At 44.1% G+C, this 25,875-nt stretch overlaps 1 protein-coding gene across 5 annotated transcripts in view; it reads left to right on the forward strand.

Moving 5' to 3' along the window:
• The window catches only part of MAST4 (microtubule associated serine/threonine kinase family member 4), a 442,775-nt gene that overhangs the window by 179,852 nt on the left and 237,048 nt on the right, over positions 1-25,875 (forward strand). Inside the window, exon 1 of one of the 5 annotated variants that reach the window (XM_074952654.1) lies at positions 205-307. The exons of the other annotated variants lie outside the window; for them this stretch is intronic. Within the exon in view, the coding sequence (XP_074808755.1) occupies positions 269-307 (39 nt within the window). The 5' untranslated portion in view covers positions 205-268. Of the gene's footprint in view, positions 1-204; positions 308-25,875 lie in introns of those variants that run through there. 5 annotated transcript variants of the gene reach the window in all.

The raw sequence follows: 25,875 nt of genomic DNA on the forward strand, positions 1-25,875 counted from the left end.
TGTCTAATAGCTATTCCTGCCTGGATGAATGTGTTAGGTGTCTGGAGTCCACTTGCTGCTTTGTATCACAGTACTGCAAGCATTCATGATCTCTGAAGTTGCTGGAGTGAATAACTAAACCAGAGTCAGCTGACTTTCAATCTCCAATCAGATAAACTGTGATGTAAGTGTTTAGCAGCTGCTAGGATCTGAATAAGGGTGCTGAAGTCTGAGGTAGTACAGCATGGCTATACTGTTGTGGGAGGAATAAGAGAAGCTAAACAGTGCAATGGATGAGTCCAGCATTCTGAGGAGACGAGGGCTTCAGGTAGGAAACTGTCCATTCATGAAATTTGTTTTCTCAATGAACCACTGATCATTTCAAAGTTTCTGTTTCATTCCTTTACTGTACACAAATGTATGGACAATTTTTTAAACTACATATCTCAGTGTGATGTGTTGGGTGTCATGCTACAGGTACAACATGTAAGAATGCTCATCAGCTCTCCCTTCCATAGGAACTGTCTGATGATTTGTCCGTCTCGGGGTGGGGGTGGGGGAGGGGGGGAGGAGGAGGATGAGGTTGAGGAGAGTAATATCTATAAAGTATATTTAGAATAACATTTTCTTCAGCAAAGAAGTTTGGTTTTTAATATGTTGACACTAATGATTTAAAAGTGCAGTGTTCTGTGTAGTTAACTACAACTATGGTGAAGTATATGGATATGTTTGACACACTAGCATGTCAAGGGGAATCTAAGCTTAGCATCACTGGGCATTCATAGCAGATGTGTGCAGCTGTTGATTGGAGTTTCAGCAATAATTAATATGGGCTACAGTTTCAAGTTTCTTTTTCTGTAGGTTGGGAAATCAGAAGAGATACTGTGTATTTTTTAAAAAAGTAATTGATTTGTGATACCACGTTTGAATTTGTTATATTTTAAACAAAGTAACTTAAAGATGTATTTGAAGCTAAAACTGGGTAAAATAAGGCCATTATTTGGTGGGGGGGGAGGGGAAGTGTGTGTGGGATTTTTTGTTTTTTTGAAACTTCAACAAAATCATGGCCATTTGAGCTGCATTGTAAGAAAGATAAATAATTCAAAACATGCTTATCATCTAAATCACATTTTTCAAGCCATCATTCCACAGTATGCCACAAAAATAATAATTCAAACAAATTGTTCATTTCGCAAGTGCTGTGCACAACTGGGAATTTTTCATTTATCTCTAATGGTTATTACTTTAGCTCAAAATCTGTACTTGCATATGCTAACTGCATATTAGACCGCGTTAGCCCTTTTTGAAAGTAGTTAATATTAATTAAGCTCTGAAAATCAGTTTCTTAATAATACTAAATAAGTGTAAGAAAATTCACAATTATGGATGGAATACGGTGACTCTTCAAAACTGAAGAAAAATAGAGTACCACTTTAAGCTACATGATTGTATTTTATTGTTTAAAAAAAAAACAACCCTTTCCTCAAGTCACTCTTACCAATGAATGTACTTCCTTTCTTTTGTTTTCCTTTCCGCAATATTTCAATAGAGAGAGAGACAGACAGAGGGAAAGCCCATGCTGTATGTGGGATCACTATGGTTTTGTTAAACAATGTAAAACTGTACAAAAAAGCTCTGCAATGCACTGAACTTTCAAAAGTTGTAAACTTCACAGAAACCTGGTTGTTCCTACTGAGAGATGCTTCCAGATAACCCAGTTCTTCTAAAGACTGATGTAATTTCTATGAGACAAATAAAACCAAATTGAAATCTTTAGTCGTTGTTGTTGTATAACAAACCTTTTAAGTCACTGTGATAAAATATCTGTTCAGACTCCCTGGGACCTCTTATTGGTTAAAGTCCATTTGTTTTTCTTTAAGTTTGTATTACTTTATTTGGCCATAAGAACTAGGTTAACTTTTTAAAATAAACTGCTTTTATGCTTTTCCTTAGTCTCTTAGAGCCTGAATCCTTCTTTTATATTAACTGATTTTGTGTGCGTGTGTGGGCGGGGGAATCTCAACTACTATATGTTGGAGTTGCCAGTGACAGCATTTAAAAGAGGATTAAACAGTTTCAAGAGGTAGCTCTTCACAGTAAAAACAGATTTCCTCCTACTAAACCTGCTATAATCCACTCAGTAATGTAAACCGGATAGCTGCCTTTTGACATGAATTGAACAGCATTCTGTACGAATTAAGGTATAGGTAAAACTGTAATGGTTTGTGTCTGTTGCAAAGTTCTGTAGCATAAATATTTTCAAGATAACAAAACATTCTGTAATTTGTTTCTGTAATCTGTTATAACTTTATTAAATCTTTTTGTATGGATATTCAAATACATTTAATTGTATATTTACATTTTCCCATTATACTTAGCTGAGCATTTTTAAAGAGTGTTGAGAGCCATTCACTAAACGTATTCCTAATATCAAAACTAGCAGTGCACACATGCAATACTGGATTGTTTTTAAAGAGGTGTGTGATGCACACCACATACCTGTGATTAGGATCCGGTCCTAAAGTGGAATGTTCAGTGTAAGGACCAGGTCCTACAAACACTTAATTTCAAGCATAGTTCCACAGAAATCTATGCCCATTAGCAAGTGCTGGCCAGATTAAGTCTCTAGATTGTAAACTCTCCAAGGCAGGGACTCAACCTTTACCTGTATAATACAACACACTAGAGGTGATGGGTGCCTTAAGTAGCACTAGTAATGCAAAATAAGTAATGTGTATATTTAGTTGAACAGTAAATTTTAAAGGACCATAGAAATACAGCCATAGAGAAGCATTATAAATATGTGCCTCTGAGTAGAAGATCACTTCATCACTTGCTTAGGTGAAGGTTCACTTAACCTTCAAAGAGTAATCTTATCACAAGTCTGATTTCTTATAAATTGATCATGTGATAATAGATCTTACACATTTAACTCTGAAACCTGATTTGTAAAGGGTAAGGATTCTATATAACTGCATATTTTCATACATTTTGTATGCTGTTCACTTCAGCCCTTGTGTCAGAACACGCCTGTCATTTTTTTGAGCTGGGGTCCTGATATGGTGGTGCCTGCTGCCCAGCCACCACCATACTCTGGAAAAAGCAGGAAGCTACTTGGATTGCATTTCAAAATATATAAAAACCATAGTAAATTGATAGACTTAAGTAACCTCTGGCATTTTGATTTTGTTTAGACACTCAATTTTTCGAACAGAAACTGGCCCTTTCTACATCTCACCCTGACTAACTCATCTGTTAATCATTTAACAACATTTTGATTTATTTCCTGTTACTGCTATTACTGGATACAACTGTAAAAAGTCAGAAATAGTTGAATACAAAGCTCTAAATGACTTTTATAACTTGTCAATGAATGGGTTCTCTATAAAGTGATTTTGAGGCATCAACCAAAAAATTAACTTATTTTTCTAGCTGCCTTCTGGTGATGTCATTAAACACTGACATTTCACTTTGATTCTGAAATGTCAAGTATACTGTAGTGGGTATGTGAAAAGATACCACTCGAAGATGATGATCATTAAAAGTAATCAACAACGGAAGCAACTTCCGTGTTTAGAGGTTTTTTTCCACAGTCCTGTGTTTTGTCACAGTGATTCTGATTTCCTTCCCTGTTCATAATTTGTCTTTGTCTTGTTCTGGAGTTCTGTTTCAGAAAGCAGAGAGGCAGCTGAGATATATTCAGTGGCATGTGCTGAAATGCGTAGACATTACATTGCTGAGGTTAGGATCCGTAGCTCAGAATTTCCTTGCTGTTGACTGGTCTCTCGGACCCAGAGCTAGTCTAATATAGTTTGTGTTTACACTATCCTTCAAAAAATACATTAAAGTATTTTTTGTGGTGATAAGGCATGGGTGAAATGATGCTCTTTCCCTTCATTGGGGAGGGAGTGGGCATGGGAAAGTAGAATTATTGTTGCCAATGCCAGATAGGCATTTTTATGATACCATCTCTTTTCTGCATTAAAGGGGTGTTTTTTCATGAAGGGACATACTTGTTTAGAAAAGTCTTACTGGGCCTTCCGTTGCATTATGGTCACATGCCCCCTACAGCTGGTTCAGTAACAATTCCGTGAGGCTCGGAAACTTGTCTCTCTCACCAACAGAAGTTGGTCCAATAAAAGAGATTGTCTGTCTTTTATTGGACCACATTGTCTCTCTAGTTTCCGTTTTGGCTTTGTTGCTGGTGATGGTAAACACCTTCTTGCATAGCCTGGGGTAGAGCATACAAAGGAGCTTCCCTGGAGTAATATATAAATTGATGTTAGGCTAACGTATGAGACACAGTGCAATTGGCCATGCACAGAGAAACTATCATGCGCTGAAATCTTGGACATAACAGGTCCAGGACTTCCGTAACATAGAAATATGGGATTCCCCAAGTCCTTACTCACTGCTTCTACCATTACAACTTCAGACAGAGAAGGAGTAATTTCCCAGAAAAATCTGTTTGAGGCCGCTATGCCACACAGTTTTCTCGGTGGGAAAGGATGCCCTGAATCCTGTTACCTATAGAGAAATAATTCTTCTCAAAACATTGGAAATTGACATAAAAGTTGGTCCCTTAATCTGTTCACTGGGGTTGGGGAGAACGTACTATGTATGGAAGGAAATGAAATCAAGAAAATGGCAGTGACATAACTGTTTGCCTTTTTTTGACTTAATTTGGGAATGGGAATGTGTTTTGATGGTAGCCTGTTGGAGAAAACTGATGATAGAATCTGGAAAATGTTCATTAGACCTTAGCCTGTGTTTCAGGCTCAGAGGAAGGAGAATTGGAGAAGTTAGTGTTCTAGAGGAGGGGCTAGAGAGGTTCTTAGCATTCTCTACTCACTCAGGAGCTGTGTACAATACATTCTCCCTCTTTTAGGACATGAGGGGTCTGATTCCTCTTTACAAAGGTATAATTTCACTGAATGGAGTCATAGCATTGTAGAAGGGGAGTGACGCAATTGTGAATTTTGCCTGAGATATGTGCCTTTTCCTGTTAGTAGGAAGAAAAGAAAAGGGAAACCCCAGTGCTGAGAGCAGGAAGAGGATCTGGAATCTTTGCTTGCACGGTTCGGTATCTAATATGTAGTTTCTATATGGGTTTCCTTCTGAAAATAGGCACTCAATTAAGCCACAAAGAATCGATGCATTTGGTTGTGTGTTTATTTTTTATATAGAGCTGAACATTGAAAAAGGTGTTTGTGTGAGCAAGATTGTCTGACCGTAGTTAAAAATGTAGTTCTTCTTCGAGTGCTTGTTCACGTCCATTCCACATTAGGTGTGCGCGCACCATGTGCACAAACGTTGGAAACTTTTTCCCTTAGCGGCTCCCGGCGGGTCTCCTGAGTGGCGCCACTGTGCCCCGCATATGTACCCCCGCCGGCCTGACCCCCTCCAGTTCCTTCTTACCATCTGTGGCTTCATTTACATATAGATTGTGAACACTTAAGTGATTAGGTGCTTGGAGGCCTCCAGCACTGGCCACGGGCCGAGGGCCCAAGTGCCGCAAACCTATGCCAATTAGTGACCCCCACAACTCGTGCCTACGTTGCCTGGGGGACGGACATCAAACTGAAAGGTGTAGGATTTGCAAGGTGTTCAAACCAAGGACAAGGAGAGAAAGACTTTCGCCTAAAGCAACTGTTGATGGAGGCCGCATTCCAGCCGCTGGGCCCGGAGCGCCCGACGCCGGCTCAGGCTTCCTCGGTGCGTAGTGCCCCAGAGCCATCGGGAGACCTGGCACCGGCGAAGCACCGTAAACTGTCGGCCCCGGAGCGCCAGGCTAGGCCCCGGCACCAATCGTCCTCCCCGGTGCGGCCCCCGGCGCAGCCTAAAGGAAGGTGTGGCCATTCCCTGCGCAGGAGGCTGGCGCCTCCCAAGGCACCAAGCACCAACAAGAGTGGGAAGGCCGCGGTACCGGTGCTGACACAGGTGGTCCCGGCGGCACAAGCCCCACCGAGCCCAGATCTAAGTGAGCTCAGTGCGGACGATGGGCTCAAGGGCATAATGGATCAGCCTTCTATGCCTGGCACCTTTGAGGCTGCAAAGGACCTCATCGAGCTGTCGGCGGCGAGCCCCCTCCCGTATGGGGAGACCTCGAGGGGTAAGCCAGCAATGGTGTGCCCCTCGAAGACACTGTCCCGGCACCGCTCCTGGAGTTGGTCCTGGTTGAGCTCCGACTCCACAGACTCGCACTTGCCAGCGGCTCAGAAGGAGATTGCGGCACCGGCAGTGGGTCAATGCGAAGAAGCTCCAGGAAGGGCTCACCGCTCTCTGGCACCCACCAGAGACCGGCACTGGGAGGAGTTGAGACAGCCCTCGCCAGAGGTCTCCCGCAGATGGTCCCGATCCAGGGGTTCCGGTCCCGCTCAGCCAGGAGCCGCTCATTCTCCCGCTGGCGCAGATGGTTGGCACCGCCATGGCCTTTGCGACTGGCATCGCCGCAGTCTGGCGCCTGCTCCGGCCGCTATAGCTACCTGCACCGGGGCCCGGACAGCAGGGACCCTCAGGGGAGCTGGCAACCTCAATGGGGGTCGCCGGGCCATTGGCCCTTCTGGACCCCCTGGGCCTATCAGGAGCACCAAGGTGCCCCGTCCAGGGCAGGTTGCTCGGTGTAGCGGTCCCGGTCCCCGCTCCAATGCCAGACAGTGCCGGAGGCAACAGTATCCAGGCCTCCAGCATTCCCCCAGCTTAGACCTGAGCCGGGGACCCCTGCCACAGGAGATGGGGAGCAGGAGGACCAACCAAAGGGGGTCAAGCAGCAGCTAACCTCCTTGTCTTCCCCCAATGAGGCGGTGGCGAGTACAGAGGTATCCGGCCCTCCACCAATAGACCATAGAGCCCACCAGGAACTACTGCACAGAGTTGCCCAAAATTTGGGGTTGCAGGCCGAGGAGACGGTTGAGCAGGAGGACCCCATGGTGGACATTTTGAACCCCAAAGGGCCATCCAGAATAGCGCTCCCGCTCATTAAGACCATTCAGTCTAACTATAAGACTATATGGCAGACCCCGGCCTCCAGCGCTCCAACAGCTAAAGGAGTGGAGCATAAATACTTTGCCCCATCTAAGGGCTATGAGTTCCTATTCTGCCACCCGAGTCCATGCTCCCTAGTGGTTTCGGCGGTGAACGAAAGGGAGCGCCATGGACAGCAGGCCCTGGCCCCTAAGGCCAAGGAGGCGAAACGCCTGGACCTTTTTGGTAGAAAGGTGTACTCATCTGGGGGCCTTCAGTTGAGGATTGCTAACCAGCAGGCCACCGTCAACAGGCACAATTTCAACTCCTGGGCAGCGGTGGGGAAGTTTAAGGACAACCTCCCACAAGGTTCCCAACAGGAGTTCACGGCCCTGGTGGACGAGGGCAAGGCAGTAGCCAAGATCTCTCTCCAGGCCTCCTTGGATTCGGCAGAGGCGGCGGCTAGAACAATCATGTCGGGGTGGTCATGAGGTGCTCTGCGTGGCTCCAGGAGTCAGGCCTGCCCCCCAAGGTCCAGAATATGCTCCAGGACCTCCCCTTCGAAGGGTCCGGGCTCTTCGCGGATCAGACAGACGCGAGGCTGCATAGCCTCAGCGACTCGCAGGCTACGCTCAAGTCGTTGGGTATGCACACCCGGCGACCCAGAGGAAGCCCTTTAAGCCACAGCCTCCCGCTCAAAGCTAGTACCAGCCTCGCCACAGGCATGAGGCAGGGATAACAGGCAACGGCGCAACAACAATAACAACAATAATGCGCCGGGCCAGAACCAAGGCCAGCACAAACTCCAGCTGGGCACTAAGCCAGGCTTTTGAAGGTGCGCTTGAGGACAGCGTACCAGACCAGTCACCGGATCCGTCCCTTGGTTTCCTGAACCACCTGTCCCGTTTCTCCCGTGCGTGGTCCACCATTACATTGGGCCATTGGGACTTACGCACGGTGCAGAACGGGTACTCGCTGCAGTTTGCCCCTTTCTTCCCCCCCCCCTTCCCCATCCCTCTTCAGGGACCCCTCTCACGAGCATCTCCTAGAGGAGGAAGTCCGCTCGCTGCTGCGGTGCCTCACGGCCTAAGGGGAAAAGGGTTCTACTCCCTGTACTTCCTCATCCCTAAGGTCAAAGGGGGCCTTCGCCCAATCCTAGACCTGCGTGGGCTCAACAAATTCCTGGTCAAGGCCCGGTTCCGCATGGTGTCTCTGGGCACCATCATCGCTTCCCTGGATCCGGGGGACTGGTACGCCGCCCTCGACATGAAGGACGTGTACTTTCATATCGCCATTTTCCCAGCACATTGGCAGTTCCTATGCTTTACTGTGGGCCGAGAACATTATCAGTTTGCGGTTCTCCCATTTGGTCTAGCCACGGCCCCAAGGGTGTTCACGAAGTGCATGGCGGTGGTGGCGGCCTTCTTACGGAGGCAGAGAATCCGTGTCTACCCGTACCTCGACGATTGGCTCCTGGCGGGCCGATCTGAGGCAGAGGTGCGGGGCCAGGTGGAGGTGGCCCTGAGATTGTTCCACAAGCTGGGGCTCCTGATCAACATTCTCAAGTCCACTCTCGTACCCATGCAGAGTGTGGAATTCATAGGGGTGATCCTGGACATGGTGCAGGCCAGGGCAAGCCTTCCGGTATCCCGATTCTAGGCTATCCAACAAGCAGTGGCCTACCTACGCCAGTTTCCAACAACAATGGCCACGTGGCAGCATGGCATGCATGTGGTCAGGCATGCAAGACTGAGACTCAGGACTCTGCAGGCATGGCTCGCTTGGGTGTACTTCCTAGGCAGGGACCCCCTGGACTTGGTAGTGACAGCCCCAAGGGATGTGCTGGACTCCCTGCTGTGGTGGCAGTCCCAGCCTGTGGTTTGCTGTGGGACCTCATGATGCAGGGGTTGTGGTCTGAGGCAGAGCGGTCGCTCCATATCAACGTGAAGGAGCTCAGGGTGGTTTGTTTCACCTGCCAGACCTTTCACGCCACTCTGAGTGGTCACAGCGTGACAGTTCTGACAGACAACACTACTGCCATGTTTTATATAAACAAGCAGGGCGGGGCTCGTTCCTCACCACTCTGTCGCAAGGCTCTCCTCCTCTGGGACCTATGCATATCCCATGCAATTCACCTCGAGGCGTCCTATCTCCCGGGGGTGCGGAGCGAGCTGGCGGACTCCCTCAGCAGGTTGTACCGCATGCACGAGTGGACTCTCAGGGCGGACGTCATGCTTTCGCTCTTCCGCAGGTGGGGGTTTCCCCGGGTAGATCTGTTTGCCACCAGGGCCAACGCCCAGTGCCTGCGGTTCTGCTTGTTCCAGGGCCGCAGCCCGGGCTCACTCGTGGACGTGTTTGCAATCCCGTGGAGAGGGGCCTTAATGTATGCCTTCCCCACGCTCCCCTTGGTGCACAAGGTCCTGCTCAAGGTGCGCAGGGACAGGACAGCGGTGATCCTCATCGCCCCAGCCTGGGCCTGCCAACACTGGTACACATGGCTCCTAGAGCTGTCAGTGGACGCCCCAGTAGTCCTGCCCCTACACCGGGACCTCATTACACAGGACAACGGGTGGCTTCTCCACCCTGACCTGCAGTCACTGCACCTGACGGCATGGAGGCTCTGTGGCTAAACGCCCTGGAGAGCCAGTGCTCCCTTCCTGTGCAGCAGATTCTGCTTGGCAGTAGAAAGCCCTCTACCAGGGCGGCCTATATGGCCAAGTGGAAAAGGTTCTCGTGTTGGTGTGAACCCCGACAGGTTCGGCCGGGCCAGGCTCCGGTGCAGGCCATTCTGGAGTGTCTCCTGCACCTCAAACAGTAAGGGCTAGCCCTGTCCTCACTCAGAGTGCACCTGGTGGCCATCTCCGCCTTCCATCCGGGGTTCTCGGGGGGGCTCGGTGTTTTCCCACCCAATGGTGGGGCGTTTCCTTAAAGGGTTGGAGAGGGTGTTACTGTACTCCCGCCCCCCAGTCACTCGATGGAACCTTAACCTGGTCCTTTCTAAACTCATGGGACCCCTTTTCAAGCCCCTTACTACCTGTTCTGTCCTCTATCTTTCCTGGAAGGTGGAGTTTCTGGTTGCCATTACCTCGGCCAGAAGGGTGTCTGAGCTGAGGGCCCCCACCTCTGAGCCACCATACACAGTATTTCACGAGGACAAGGTGCAGCTCCGGCCGCACCCCAAGTTCCTCCCTAAGGTGGTGTCCCAATTCCATCTGGGCCAGGACATTTGTCTGCCTGTGTTCTTCCCAAAACCCCATACGGACTCGAGTCACCGCAGCTTGCACACCCTGGATGTGCGTCGAGCACTGGTGTTCTATTTGGAGTGCACCAAGCCCTTTCGCAAATCCGTGCAGCTGTTTGTGGCTGTGGCCGAGAACTTAAAAGGCCTCCCAGTGTCGGTGCAGCGGATTTCGTCTTGGATTGCAAGCTGCATCCAGGCGTGCTATGAGCTCGCAGGTGTTCTGGCCCCAGCGGTCACGGCCCACTTGACCAGGGTGCAGGCAACTTCCACAGCGTTCCTGGCACAGGTCCCAGTCCAGGAGATCTGCAGAGCAGCCACCTGGTCCTCGGTGCACACCTTCACGACTCACTATGCAGTCAACCAGCAGGCCAGAGAGGCCGCGGCAGTTGGCAGAGTGGTCCTCCGAGCAGTTGTTCCGTGACTCCTACCCTCCTCCAGAGGTAAGATTGTAATTCACCTAATGTGGAATGGACGTGAACAAGCATTCAAAGAAGAAAAAACAGTTACTTACTTTCTCGTAACTGTTGTTCTTCGAGATGTGTTGTTCACGTCCATTCCACCCCCTTCCCCCCGTGTTGGAGTCGCTGGCAAGAAGGAACTGGAGGGGGTCGGGCCGGTGGGGGTATATATGCGGGGCACAGTGGCACCAGTCGGGGGGCCCGCTGGCCCGACAGGAGCTGCTAAGGGAAAAAGTTTCCGACGCTCGTGCACGTGGCGCGCGCACACCTAATGTGGAATGGACGTGAACAACACATCTCGAAGAACAACAGTTACGAGAAAGTAAGTAACCGTTTTTTTCATACACTCTTGGTGAAATGTGTTCAGTGTTTGTGGGTATAACTATGTATAGATTCCTTTTAACAGTTTCTGTGGGCACTATGTTGAGAGCCAGAACATCTTTATTCTATCCTGACATAGAAAAATAAGAACCTTGTGTGTTGCTTTTATAATGGATAGATACCACAGTGACAGCTGTCTTAGAAGTGCCTGAGATAGACAATGCTTCTGTAAGATGAGAGACTGATGCAAAAAACACTTTTTTCCTTTCCTCATTAGCTGTCACTTCTGTGGGCCTGATAGGGTGCACAATCTCTTGATCAGTTAATTCACCTGTATTTTCAAGGCATTCATCCATTGTTACATGTTGGTCAAACTTTCTAAAAGACTCTTTCTTTTGTCTAACATCTCTTCTGCTATTATGGCAGCTATAAAAGTCAGCCTTCCTGAAAGGGTTAACATTGCTCTCATTGGTTCACTTGTCTCTGTGGTGTGGTCACCTCATAGCCAGTAAAGAGAGTTGCTATATTCTTAGCCAGTGTATTTGGCATTAGGCCAGAATGTGTCTGTAGCCCATATTATACTTCTCACTAATGCCTTTTGATAACTGTACTACCATTTCTTGATAATGCCTATGATATGACACAGAACTTACTATTTGGTATTATGTTGGGAAGGAGACACACAAACGTAATGTTCCTTCATATCAGATCCTTTTGTGAGCAGTGCCTCTCAGCAGAGGAATCTTGAGATGGTTTGACTCAAGCTCTGTCATGTTCTTTGAGCCATACGCAAAACCAGTTTTCCAGTTCAGTGTGCAGTAGTTAGCACCAATTCCCAAATAACTCAGCTTGTCCTAGAAAACAATGAATATTTTAAATTTTACTAAATAGTTTCTGCATACCTCTAATTAGTACCACTATCATTGCTTGATTACATTAAGAATTGTAACTTGTGGGATTTTTTTAATCTCATAGCTGTACCCACCTAGTATGGTTTGACAAACAGGTTGGCTAGTATAGACTTAATGCAGTGGCAACAAGTACTTAAATTAGTTGCTGTTAAATCACAGGGAAATAGTAACAGTCATTGTAATTGTCCTTCCGCTCCATTGTGAGAAGCTTCCCTTAAATTGTTTTAAATTTCTCTTCCACTTGCCAATGCCATTGCTACTTTTTTCGATCACATTTGGCCTAAGGATTTTTCAGATTTATTTTTACTTTCTGGTATATTACTTATGCTTATAAAACATTATATGTGTTAGTTCTTCAAGTTATAGGTTGTTCCCACTCCCACAGATGTTAACATGTTCTTAAATCCATTTTCCATTATGTTGAAACCATTGCCTTTTTGATTACAGTAGTGTTATCCATCTATATGTTACAAATAAATAAATTTAAAACAATCCTAAAAGAATGTTAAGATTGCAAAGTTAGGAAATGCCAGAATCAAGACTGCCCATGCAACCTTCATTTGGCCACCTTGTACATGTGTATTTTGATAGCTTTTAATTACATGAGCTCATGCTATTTTTTCCACAGGACTCCTGCCTCATTCACTACACAAGACGGATGGTGATTAGGGCTGGCTGGAAAATGGTAATCCCTTCCTGCAAAAATATTCATATTTTTTTGAAAAACATTTCATTCTAAAATGGCATGAAATGTCAAAACAGTGGAATTTTTCACTAGAAGAATTTCAGGAAAAATTCTGTTTTTGGAAAACTAAAATGGAAGTTTTAGGCTTTCCAGCTGCTCTCCCAGAAGGTTCTTGTCAATTTCCCTTTGAGCGAAATCAATGTACCAAAGAGTTTATTTCATTTGTTTGATTTTTTTTTTAATTCCTTTAATTTTTCTGAGAAAGTGAAATTGACAAGAGCCTTCCAGCCCAGTTCCTGGAGAGGTAAAGCACCTTAATACTCTGCCTCCCTCCGGTCTGGCAACCAGAAGGACAGAGAGCTGGGGAGCTTGGCAACCAGAAGGACAGAGAGAGCTGGGGAGCTTAGCCTGTCTGGCCCTGGAGTTGAGTGGGAGGTGGAGAGTCTGGATGCTTAGCCTTGGCAGCCCTCCTGGAAAGCTTTTATCTATTTCAGTTTCTGCCAAGGGCCAGGCAGAAAGTGAAATTTACAAGACCCTTCCTAGTAGTCAGCTGGGGAACTGTCATTTAGATTTTCTTGACAGCGGAAATTTCCAGCAAAACTTAAGGTTTTTTTTTCCCCATGGAAAATTTTGGTTTTGTGAAGAGTGTTTGTTTTTTGGTGAGAAAATCATTCAGAAGAAACATTTCTGACCAGTTCTAATCTAGATCCTCTCTCGCATCCTGCCTACGTTCTCCCCCCCACAGTTTCTCCTCTCAAACCACACATCCCCTGGCTCCTGCTCTCATAGTCACCCATCCCGTTTTTCATCCTCTGCCTGGACACCAGCAGAGGGGGCATTGAAAGTACAGAGGTTAAGTCCTGATCCGCTCCTGCAGCCTTTCGGTGGAGCATGCTCGATCCGACAATCTTCTGAGATTTTAGCTGCCATGCTAACGTCTCTATTGAGCATTTGAGAAATGAGATTTTTTTGGGAGGCTTGTTACTTATCCAAATTTGAGCACATTTTTCACAGGGATGGCAAAAGACTCATCCCTGATGTGACAGTGACACTCTCGCCAGTATTTAAGCCCCTGCTCCAAAGCAGGTAGATGCTACAGCTTCTCAATGAAGCCAAAATAACTTTTTTTTTTAACATGGGCAAAATGTGTTTTTCTCTGTGTTCTCAGAAACAGCTGAACCATTTTAGCTGTCCTAAAAATTCAGCCTGAGGCAGATACCTAGAATGGAGAATTGCAGTCCAAACAGTTAGTTTGGCAAAGTGGCAAAGATCTAAGCAACTGAGAGCAGTGTCTCTGATCATGGAAATTCAGGCAACCTTAACTACCAGTGCTGCCTATAATGACCTTGAGGTTTACATTCTTGTGCTGGAACTTGTTTTCAGATCTCTGGTATCCAGATGGATTTGTAGAATGCACACACTGGATTGGTATATGGAACATATATTAGAGTAAGCTGCTTTTAGAGATAGATGGTGTGTTACATCAAACTTTTGCAGTCTTTCAGGTGTTGATGTTTGATTTTTTTTTTTGAGGGTTAACTTAAAGAACCAGAATTTCAGGGGTATATATGTTATCATACTGCCATTATTGTTTATGTACCACTGCAAAGTACTATATTAAGTAGGAAGACAAGGGCTTGGCCCCAAGAAACTTAGTCTGGCACAATAAGACAGAACATGGTTGTGAGGGAAGGCAGAGTAGAAAAGTGGAGAGACTGCAGTCAAAAAGAGAAAAATGAAAACTGCTAATTGGAAAGCAGTGTACAAGGAGTTGATTCCATTTGTTTTTATTTGAGTTTACTTTTGGTATTGGTTCATTAAAATTAGTTTCTTTTAGTTAAGCCAGTGAAGAGGAAGTAAATAAATCTAATTTCAGCAGCTATGAGAAGCTAGCTAAAAGTGAGTTTCTCTGATGGGTAATGATCAGAACTGGGTCTGCAAAAAAAAAAAATAATAAAAAAAAAAATAAAAAATAAAATAAACAATTCTAAAACTGTAAATGAAGCAAAATCCTTATGTAACAGAAGATCATTGTTTTTGCACATGCACAATCTTGCATCTATAACTGTGTTTAAAATGCTCTCTTCAGGAACTTAACATTGTCTGCTTTTTAGTGATCTCTAATTCCAAAAACTGGAAATCCTTTGGCTGAGTTTGTGTTGAAAATCCAGTAATGTGTTTGAGAGAGGCACATGCCTAGGGCTACCTATTGTTTTTTACAGACTCAGTAGGATCACAGTGGATTTTGTGGGTTTTTTTGAGTGTGCAGCTCAGGAACATGTCTTTGGAAAATGTACTCCTTACCTGGAAAGTTGCTAGTAGAATTTAATGCTTTTTATGAGCAATGACTTACTTTTAAGTGGTTTCTGTTTTTGCAAGATTAATAAACACATAAGTGAAATGAAGGAACAGTGCAGAGGAAAATGAATGAGGTGTTAATATCATGCCCAAGTTGAAATCTGTATTCATGTTACCTGGATTCATTCTTATTGCTTCGTTGACGTCTTGGCCGCTCCTGCCCACTCAAGAGCAAACAATACCTTTTTTTTTTAAACACAAAAAATTGTAGTAATTTACTGGGTGTGAGTTTAGTAGTGATCAAATGGGTTAGGTTATTAGACTGTATCTCATACTATTTGATGTTGAAAAATAGCAGATTTGACATGCAGGCATGAATCTGCATTTCAACTTCACATTTTATCAGTTTTGCCCTGAATAACTGCACCTTGTCTGTTGGCTACAATTTAGAGTTGTTCTAAGGCCAGGGTGATCAAAATCTGCAATTTACCTGAGATGGGTGGACACTGTGGTGACTGTGGGTGGAAAGGGGAAGATCTTACACTGAGCAAATATATAGTTGATCACCGAATATGGAATGTTACTGGCTTCCTTTTCTTTTCTTGCTGTATTCCTGTCTTCACTTGAAGCCCATTTGCTTTCTGAAGTATTCTCAGCTTTGTTTTGTTCATTCTTATAGTTGATATAGCTTTCTATTCCGTGGACTGTATTGACATGACTCATAGATATCTGAACCTTTGATGGCTCTCGTGGGTGGTTTGGTTGCAGAGATCGTTCAGGTTTGACGCTTGGCAGAATATACACAAGGCACTTGAAGCCATCTCACATAAGTCTCTGTTCTGATCTTCCAAAGATGGCTTAAGGAGCTGCATTAACTAAAAATATGTTACTGGTAGATGGTCTTCCTTACTTGTTGGTCTGGATGTTACCCCTTCTTCAAGTTCGGACTCTTCTCTACAACATCAAGTTCATCCTTCCTCTCCTTGTCTTCGAGTTTCTGTATAGCTTTTCCTCTCCCTGCATATCCATTTTTACATTGCCTCCCTTCCACTCTGCTAATGATGCCAACTTTTGTGCCCCTTTGTCCTTCTCACACAGTTGTGTCTGGGCTTTCTTCTGTGCCATTCCCTCAGTGTAGAATGCCTTCCTTGAGCTAGCCTTGTAAGGCCACTACCATCTTCTCATTCACATCCCAACTGAAGATTCATGCTGTGGCACCTATGACAAGGCTCTGAAATAATTGATGAAGGTCTCTGTCTGCAAAATTAAAAATATGTTTTCGGAGAATGTGGCCAGTCATCTGTCGATTTTCCTGATACAGTGGATTCCTTTTTCCTATGCTCCCTCTGTTTTGTTCACTTGGAGTGTAAGCTCTTTAGTTTAGGGACGATGCCTTCTTCAGTGTTTCTGTAGCAGTAAGCACATGATGGGTGCTACAACAGTAATGTTAAAATCAGAATTTTAGAATTGACCTGAAGTGGTTATAAACTTACAGCATGTGGTTTTAGCTTGCCTTTTTTTCTCTCTGTTAGTGAGCCTAGACAATGCAGATCAATGCCATGCTCCTTTGGTGCTGAACCCAGTAAAGCTGGTTGTGAGGCTTATAGATGCATAAAGCAGTGTGTTCTTGTCTTTAGGCTCTAACAAGATGCTGGCGGGGGAGGAGAAATTCTGGCACTTCTAAATTGATGCATTTCTCCAATGTGTGCCATTCTAGAAACTGTAAATATGAACTCACTATTTTTTTTTTTGTTTTCCTACTAAAGCACCACGAAAGAAATGTAGTAATTGATGATGAGAATCTGGTTTAATATTTATCCATCCTCTGTTCCCCTCACAACACTGTAGTGTCTTTTACACAAAGAACAGCCATAATGATTATCTCTGTTCAATGGGATGCAGTAGGAGAAAGGAGTAACTACTGCAGGGCATTGCCATAACTAGCAGTGTTAATAGGAGAATATGCTGCAGACTAATGGTTTTAGACGGTCAAGCAGTTGGAGCCAATCCATTAGTTACACATTTTTGTTAAGCAAAATTTAACATTTTAAATGTAAGAGGACCAGAACAGTGCCATCACGGCTAACCAGTGGAATAAAAGTCAGAGGGTCAAAAAAGCCATCCTTTAAAAATAAGAAGTCAAATCTTACTGAGGAAAAAAAGAAAGGAGCATAAACTCTGGTAAGTCAAGTGTAAAAGGGTAATTAGGCAGGCCAAAAACGAATTTGGAGGGCAACTAACAGCAACATTTTTAAGTACTTCTGAAGCAGGAAACCTGCTAAATGTTGGGGAGGTATTGAATAATCAAGGTGCCGAAGGAGCACTCAAAGAAGATGAGGCCATTTCAGAGAAGCTAAATAAACTCTTTGCATTGGTCTTCACTGCAGAGGATGTGAGGGAGATTCCCATACATGACTCATTCTTTTGAGGTGACAAATCTGAGTAACCGTCCCAGATTGAGATGTGAATAGAAGAGGTTTGGAACAAATTAGAAAAAGTAATAAATTACCAGGACCAGGTGGTATTCACCCAACCTGTGGAATTCATTGCCAGGGGATGTTATGGAGGCCAAAAGTATATCTGAGTTCAAAAAAGAATTAGTTAAGTTCCTGGAGGATAGATCCATCAATGGTTAGTAGGCAAGATAGTCATGGATGCAACCCCAGGTCCCTAAACCTCTGACTGCCAGAAGCTGGGACTGGAGGATAGAGGATGGATCACTCGATAATTGCCTTATGTTCATTCTCTCTGAAGCATTTGGGACGGGCCACTGTCGGAAGATAGGATACTGGGCTAGCTGAACCATTGGTCTGTTCCAGTATGGCTCTTCTTATAAAACATCTGTGATAGTGCTGCAAGAATGAGATGCAGCAAGTTATCGCTGATGCATTTTTCCCTTGCTAGCAATTGTTCTTGCTTCAGCCCAGGCTATGATTTCTTTGCTTACAGTTTACAATTTTCTTAATGTTTTAAGACCTGAAGTAGACATTGGACACATTTTTTCTTAATTTAAATTGAGGCATTGTCTGAATGTTCTGCTATACTTTCTAATACTCTCCGCAAATAATAAATACAGTAATTGAAAAATATCTTTTAAAAATTCTGTAAATATTTGTGCATACTTTTCTGATCTATTATAGTCAGATGTGCTAGCTCTGAGATTGTTCTTTAATAGAAATAACTTTTCTGATCAGTCTATTGGCTTGCTACAGAGCCTACTTCAGCGTGACTTGATAACCCAATGTTGGAGGCAAATAAGGTTAGCAAAAAGTGAAAGCTTATCATCAATAAGAAATGTACCACCTTGCACTTGCCTGGACCCTCAGAAAAACTTGTCTGAATTTGTAGCTTGTACCCAGCTCTAGTTCATGTTGTATAGCACCTTTCCTCAGAAGAGCTCTATGCACTTCACAAAAATAAATGGGATTAGCTTCACAACATTTCTGTGAGGGATCATAGAGGTAAGAAAGGGAAAACAGTCTGATTATTCAGTACATCCCATACGAGTGCAGAATTGTTCCATACAGCTTATCTTCTAGAGTGTTGCTCAGGTGTTCTTAAAAATTACAAAAAGAAAAGGAGTACTTGTGGCACCTTAGAGACTAACAAATTTATTTGAACATAAGCTTTCGTGAGCTACAGCTCACTTCATTGGGTGCATTCAGTGCTGTAGCTCATGAAAGCTTATGCTCAAATAAATTTGTTAGTCTCTAAGGTGCCACAAGTACTCCTTTTCTTTTTGCGAATACAGACTAACATGGCTGCTACTCTGAAACCTGTTAAAAATTACAGGTGTCTCACATTTCCCTATGGAGATTATTCCAATTCAGCCTAAATTAATCCGTTCTCTGTTTCATGCTGTTATTCCCAGTTATATCCCTGTGTTTCACACTAAGTAATTCTCTCTCTCTCCTTGGTGTTTACACCCTTCAAATGTTGGTAGGTTCTCAATGCCTCCTTTTGCCTCTTTGGTCTTCAGTTCACTAAATTACACATATGGAAATCTTTTTTACTCTTTCAGTGATTTGAAAAGCATTTTTGTTGCTTTTTTTTAATAGCCTGGTACTGGTGGGATTAAATGCAATATTCTAGGTGCAGTAGCATAAAGTAGCATATGGAATTGGATTATTACCTCCTTGAACCAAACTGTAAGAAACAGGATTATTACCTTGCTGGTCAGTGATGTGATCTCCTTGCATGGACAGCCCAAAATGGCACTGAGCAGATATGCAACCATGTAGCATTGCAAACTCAAACTCATTTATTATCTACTATTATCCCAAGCTTTTTCACCATTAGTGTTTCCCAAGTTGCTCCCTTTCATTGATCCCTATCATTAATATCCCCTTTCAATAGCTCGGTAAATTGAAACCCAGAGAGATTAAGTGACTTGCTCAGGGTCACACAGAAATTAGTAGGCATAGCCAGAACTCAAACCCATATCTTCTGTGTGGCAGGCTTGAATTCTTCTACCTCTGTTTTAAAGGTAATGGCCTTTAAGAGAGCACTGCTTTGTTGATATTAATCTACAGGGTATGGACAATTCTACAGCCTAAGAATTTGGAATCATTTTGAAATGCCCAGTGTATCATGATCGATGGAACTGAAGTCAGAGGGCCTGACCATCCCTGGAGGGACTACTATTGATGGGACACCAGGGGAACAGAGATGTGCTGGAAGCAACTCAGCCACATGGACAGAGCAATGCACAGAAACACAGTGAGAAGTAACTCAGAATTTCCGAAAGCTAAGGCTGAGTTCATCTGAGTCTCTGTTACAATCTGTGATCACCAAAAGCTATCCAGTTTTCTGAGTCAAAAGCACTGCAACAACTTGCTTATAGAAATCTCCAGCTGGACTCCCTACAGACTCTTTCTCTTCCTTTGCTGCAGATCACTCAGTTAGTTAACTGCGGCCATGTTGGACTAGATGACCTTCTGGGGTCCCTTCCAACCCTGATATTCTATGTCTACACTAGAGAGCTTATAGCAGCATAAGATGTCCTGGGTAGCCGCTCTAGGCTAATGGGAGAGAGCTCTCATGTTGACATAATTAAACCACCACCCCCTTCCCCCAGTGAGTGTCAGTAGCTATATCGGCGGGACAGTCTCTCCCGCTGACATAGCACAGTCCACACTAGCACTTCTGTTGGTGTAACTTATGTCACTCGGGGGTATTTTTTTTTTTTCCACACCCCTGGGCAACATACATTATAGCAAAAAAAGTGGTAGGGTAAACATGGCCTAAATAACCAACCACTCAGTTTACGTATACTGATTAAAACACCCTCTTACAAGAAAAATACAAAACTGAGAATAGCAAAATATAAATGACTCATTCACCATCATCACATTCAAATAAGAGAAGAGTTGGTGAATATTACTAGATGAGACAACTAAAACAGTTTGACTAAAATCAAACAACATTCCCAGTGTACAATTAAAATAAAAGAAATTAGTTTTCCCCTCCCAATTTCCCCTTTCTAATATTAACACTGCCAGGGCTTGCCACTTGGAGAGTTAACACTATCCTTAACTGGATGCAAAATGCTTCAGAGTCGGGGAAAAACAGCCTGCATTCTTCTCTGTGGCTCAGCTTCTTCCGACCCACACAGGCCATGTGGCCTTTTGTAAAGCAGCTGCCCTGACTACTTACCCTCATGGAGTCTGAGTCCAGCAACAGGGAACCTGTTGAGAATACCCCAAACCCAATACCACACCCAAATCCAGAAATTTCTGGGTGTGGAATGCTAATTGTGCATCTGCCTAGTAACATTGACCCTGACGCAACCTGTTCCTACCTCCAATAGATCTCTTGAAGAGATATCTCCCTATTAGGCATGTGGGTCACAGTATGACCCTGGACTGACCAAAAATTGAGTCACTGGCTTTCAGTGATCTATCTAATAAAGGAGGTGGTGGAAAGCACTCCAGCTAATATACAACGAATTCCAGGAGCTACGCACATGCAGAAATATTACTCCTTTTTTTCAGTATATTGAGATTAATTAATAGATGAAATAACAAGGTCATAATTTTGATAATGTTTCAAATGTATTAAGTCATATCACTGTAATGCTTTAAAATTGTGAAAGTGTGTTGGAAATGAGTGAGTAGTGTATCCACAAGCAAACTGTTGCAAACTGTTGCAACTTGCAATGCTACATCTTAGAACTTTCACTGTTCCTGTACCACATGGTGGAAAGTTTTCTCAGGGTACATCTACAGTATGAAATTATTTCGAAATTATTCTATTTGAATTTTCGGAATCGATTTTATACATTCGGTCTTGTGTGTCCCCACTAAGCGTGTGAATTTGGCAGAGTGCGTGCACAGTACCGAGGCTAGCACTGAATGTCAGAGCGGTGCACTGTGGGTAGCTATCCCGCAGTCCCTGGAATTCTGGGATAAGCTCCCAGTGCATGATGGGGCAAAAACATTCTCGTGGGTGTTTCTGGGTGTGTCGTCAGTCGCTCCTCCCTCCATGAAAGCTACAGCAGACAATTGTTTTGCGCCTTTGGCGTGCAGACGCCATACTGCTTTCAGCAGACGGTGCAGTACAGTGCACTGCTGCTCTCCTACTATGAATCCACTTCGCATTTCCTCTTGTCTTCCTATGTAATCTCTATAACATCTACTCTTTCTTTTCCTTGTTGACCGCTTCCACTGCCAACTCTGCTCAGCCATCGTGAACCGAACAGCACAGCTTCCGCCGCCAACTCTGCTCTCCCGCTCTTGCCAAGCTACCGAGCCTCTCCATGTTGTCTGCCCTGGGCTCCCGCCTCCTTAAAAGCTACAGAAGATAACCATTTCCCGCCTTTTTTCAGCTATCGTGAACCAAACAGCACCTCTTCCACTGCCACTCTGCTCTCCTATGTTTTGCACCTTTTTTCCAGGATTACCCATGTAGGAGCCATAGTGCGGCAAACATGGAGCCCGCTCAGATCTCTGCTGCAGTGTTCATCATTGTAAATACCTTGCGCATTATCCAGCAGTACGTGCAGTACCTGCAAAACCAGGCGAGGAAGTGACGACAGCATGATTACGATACTGATGAGGACATGGACAAAGGCATTCCTAGTATAATATAGTGCCTGCCACGTTGGTGTGAGTATAGTACCACTACCACACTGGAGATTGAACTGAAGAGCTAATTGGGAGTTGCTTAACTAAATGACCAGATTCTGTATCTAAGGGCTATGACAGACTCTCACTTTGGGATTGGGTGTAAAAGGGGACCTGTAATGTACACTGTGCAGTGGGTGACATACACTTGTGTAATTCTGCTGTCCTCATTTAGAACTCCAGTGTCTGCTGTCCTCATTTAGAACTCCCTTTAAGTGCATTCAGTGGGCTTCCACAGATTTAACTGATTCATCCTGTATCTGGAATTTAGTTTACAAATCTGTTGAAGCACAAGTAGAAAAGAAAGACAGCTCCGTAACTTTCTCTCTAAACTATATAGGTTGAGCTCCTGATGTTTTCTAATCCTTTAATCATTCTTGTGGCTCTTCTTTGAACCCTCTCCAATTTATCAACAATCTTCTTGAATTGTGAGCACCAGAACTGGACACAGTAGTCTAACAGTGGTCACACGAGTGTCAAATGCAGATGTAAAATAAGCTTTCTACTCCTATTCAAACGTCGCACCTGTGTTCAGCTGATTATCCACCACGACCCCCAAATCTTTTTCAAAGTCACTTTTTCCCAGGATAGAATCCCCCATTCCTACATTCTTTGTTCCTAGATGCATAGATTTATATTTAACCATATTAAAATGCATATTGTTTGCTTGTGCCAGTTTACCAAGCAATTCAGATCATTCTGAATCAATGACCTGTCCTCTCCATTATTTACCACTCCCCCAAGTTGTGTGCCATCTGCAAAATATATCAGTGATGATTTTGTTTTCTTTCAGGTGATTGATGCAAAATGTTGAATAGCATAAGCCCAAGAACCAATTCTTGCGGGATCCTAGTAGAAACACACCCACTCAGTGACAATTCCTAGTTGACAATTACATTTTGAGACCTATCAGCTAGCCAGTTTTAATCCATTTACTGTGTGCCATATTAATTTTATATCTTTCTAGTTTTTTAATCAAAATGTCATGTGGTACCAATTCAAATGGCTTACAAAAGTCTAAATATACTACGTCAACATTATTAACTATGATTTGCATTAATTACATTACCTTCCTTTAATTCTTTATTAGAGTCCCATATCAGGTGCTCCATTATCTTGCCTGGGATTGATGATGTCAGACTGGGTCATCCCGCGTATACTGTCTAAAAATTGGCCCAGCATTAGCTTTCTTCCAGTCTTCTGGAACTTCCCCAGTGCTCCATGACTTAATGAAATTCAACATTAACAGTCCAGAGAGCGCCTCAGTCAGCTTTTTAAAAACTCTTGAATGCAAGTTATCTGGACCTGCTGATTTAAAAAATGTCTTAACTTTAGTAGCTTCTGTTTAACATTCTCCAGCAATACTAATGGAATGGAAAGAGTGTTATCACCATATGATGATACTATATTAGACAATACAGGACAAATATTTATTGAATATGTCTGCCTTTTCTGCATTATTATTGATAATTCTACCATTTCCATCTAGTGATGGACCGATACCATTGGCAGGGGGTTTTTTTGTTTCCAGTATATTTGTAAAATCTCCATATTGTCTGTAACTCTGCTGGCCGTGGAGTTCTCCTTTTGTCCTGTCGCCTCTTTTGTCAATTTTCTACCATTCCTAACTTCTGATTTATAGTCATTACTGTCAATATCCCCTTTCTTCCATTTTTTTTTTTACAGCTGCCTTCACTTTCCCCTCTATACCAGGTCAGTTTTTTTTAACCAGCACAGCCTTCTTCCTCAATTGTGGAATAGGAGCATCTAGTAAGGTGTTCTAAAATTATTCCCAATTATCATTCACATTAATCTGATTAAATTCTTTCTCCCAGCTGATTTGGCTCATAACTGTTTTCAGCATTGTGAAATTGGCTGTATTAAAGCACCAAGTATATATATTACTAGTCTGGATTTCATTCTGTTTACATATTATAAATGTGATAATTTGTTATCACTTTTATGTAAGCTACATTAATTTTTAGTTCTGTGATAAGCACATAGAATCGTAGAATATCAGGGTTGGAAGGGACCTCAGGAGGTCTAGTCCAACCTCCTGCTCAAAGCAGGATCAATCCCCAACTAAATCATCCCAGCCAGGGCTTTGTCAAGCCTGACCTTGAAAACCTCTAAGGAAAGAGATTCCACCACCTCCCTATGTAATCCATTCCAGTGCTTCACCAGCCTCCTAGTGAAAAAGTTTTTCCTAACATCCAACCTAAACCTCCCCCACTACAACTTGAGACCATTACTCCTTGTTCTGTCATCTGCTACCACTGAGAACAGTCTAGATCCATCCTCTTTGGAACCCCCTTTCAGGTAGTTGAAAGCAGCTATCAAATCCCCCCTCATTCTTCTCTTCTGCAGACTAAATAATTCCAGTTCTCTCAGCCTCTCCTCATAAGTCATGTGTTCCAGCCCCCTAATCATTTTTGTTGCCCTCCGCTGGACGTTTTCCAATTTTTCCACATCCTTCTTGTAGTGTGGGGCCCAAAACTGGACACAGTACTCCAGATGAGACCTCACCAATGTCGAATAGACGGGAACGATCACGTCCCTTGATCTGCTGGCAATGTCCCTACTTATACAGCCCAAAATGCCGATAGCCTTCTTGGCAACAAGGGCACAATGTTGACTCTCATCCAGCTTTTCGTCCACTGTAACCCCTAGGCCCTTTTCTGCAGAACTGCTGCATAGCCACTCCATCCTGAATCTGTAGTAGTACATGGGATTCTTCCGTCCTAAGTGCAGGACTCTGCACTTGTCCTTGTTGAACCTCATCAGATTTCTTTTGGCCCAATCCTCCAATTTGTCTAGGTACCTCTGAATCCTATCCCTACCCTCCAGTGTATCTACCACTCCTCCCAGTTTAGTGTCATCTGCAAACTTGCTGAGGGTGCAATCCATGCCATCCTCCAGATTGTTAATGAAGATATTGAACAAAACTGGCCCGAGGACTGACCCTTGGGGCACTCCGCTTGATACCGGCAGCCAACTAGACATGGAGCCATTGATCATTACCCGTTGAGCCCGATGGTCTAGCTAGCTTTCTATCCACCTTACAGTCCATTCATCCAGCCTATACTTCTTCAACTTGCTGGCAAGAATACTGTGGGAGACCGTGTCAAAAGCTTTGCTAAAGTCAAGGAATAACACATCCACTGCTTTCCCCTCATCCACAGAGCCAGTTATCTTGTCATAGAAGGCAATTAGGTTAGTCAGGCATGTCTTGCCCTTGATGAATCCATGCTGGCTGTTCCTGATCACTTTCCTCTCCTCTAAGTGCTTCAGAATTGAGTCCTTGAGGACCTGCTACATGATTTTCCCAGGGACTGAAGTGAGGCTGACTGGCCTGTAGTTCCATGGATCCTCCTCCTTCCCTTTTTTAAAGATGGGCACTACGTTAGCCTTTTTCCAGTCTTCCAGCACCCCCCCCCCCCGATTGCCATGAGTTTTCAAAGATAATGGCCAATGGCTCTGCAATCACATCCGCCAACTCCTTTAGCGCACTCGGATGCAGTGCATCTGATCCCATGCACTTGTGCTCGTCCAGCTTTTCTAAATAGTCCTGAACCACTTTTTTTTCTACAGAGGGCTGGTCACCTCCTCCCCATGCTGTACTGCCCAGTGCAGCAATCTGGGAGCTGACTTTGTTTGTGAAGACAGAGGCAAAAAAAGCGTTGAGTACATTAGCTTTTTCCACATCCTCTGTCACTAGGTTACCTCCCTCATTCAGTAAGGGGCACACACGTTCCTTGACTTTCTTCTTGTTGCTAACATATCTGAAGAAACCCTTCTTGTTACTCTTAACATCTCTTGCTAGCTGCAACTCCAGGTGTGATTTGGCCTTCCTGATTTCACTCCTGCATGCGTGAGCAATATTTTTATACTCTTC

Source organism: Natator depressus, chromosome 5 (genome assembly GCF_965152275.1).
Source record: "Natator depressus isolate rNatDep1 chromosome 5, rNatDep2.hap1, whole genome shotgun sequence".
Lineage (NCBI taxonomy): Eukaryota > Metazoa > Chordata > Testudines > Cheloniidae > Natator > Natator depressus.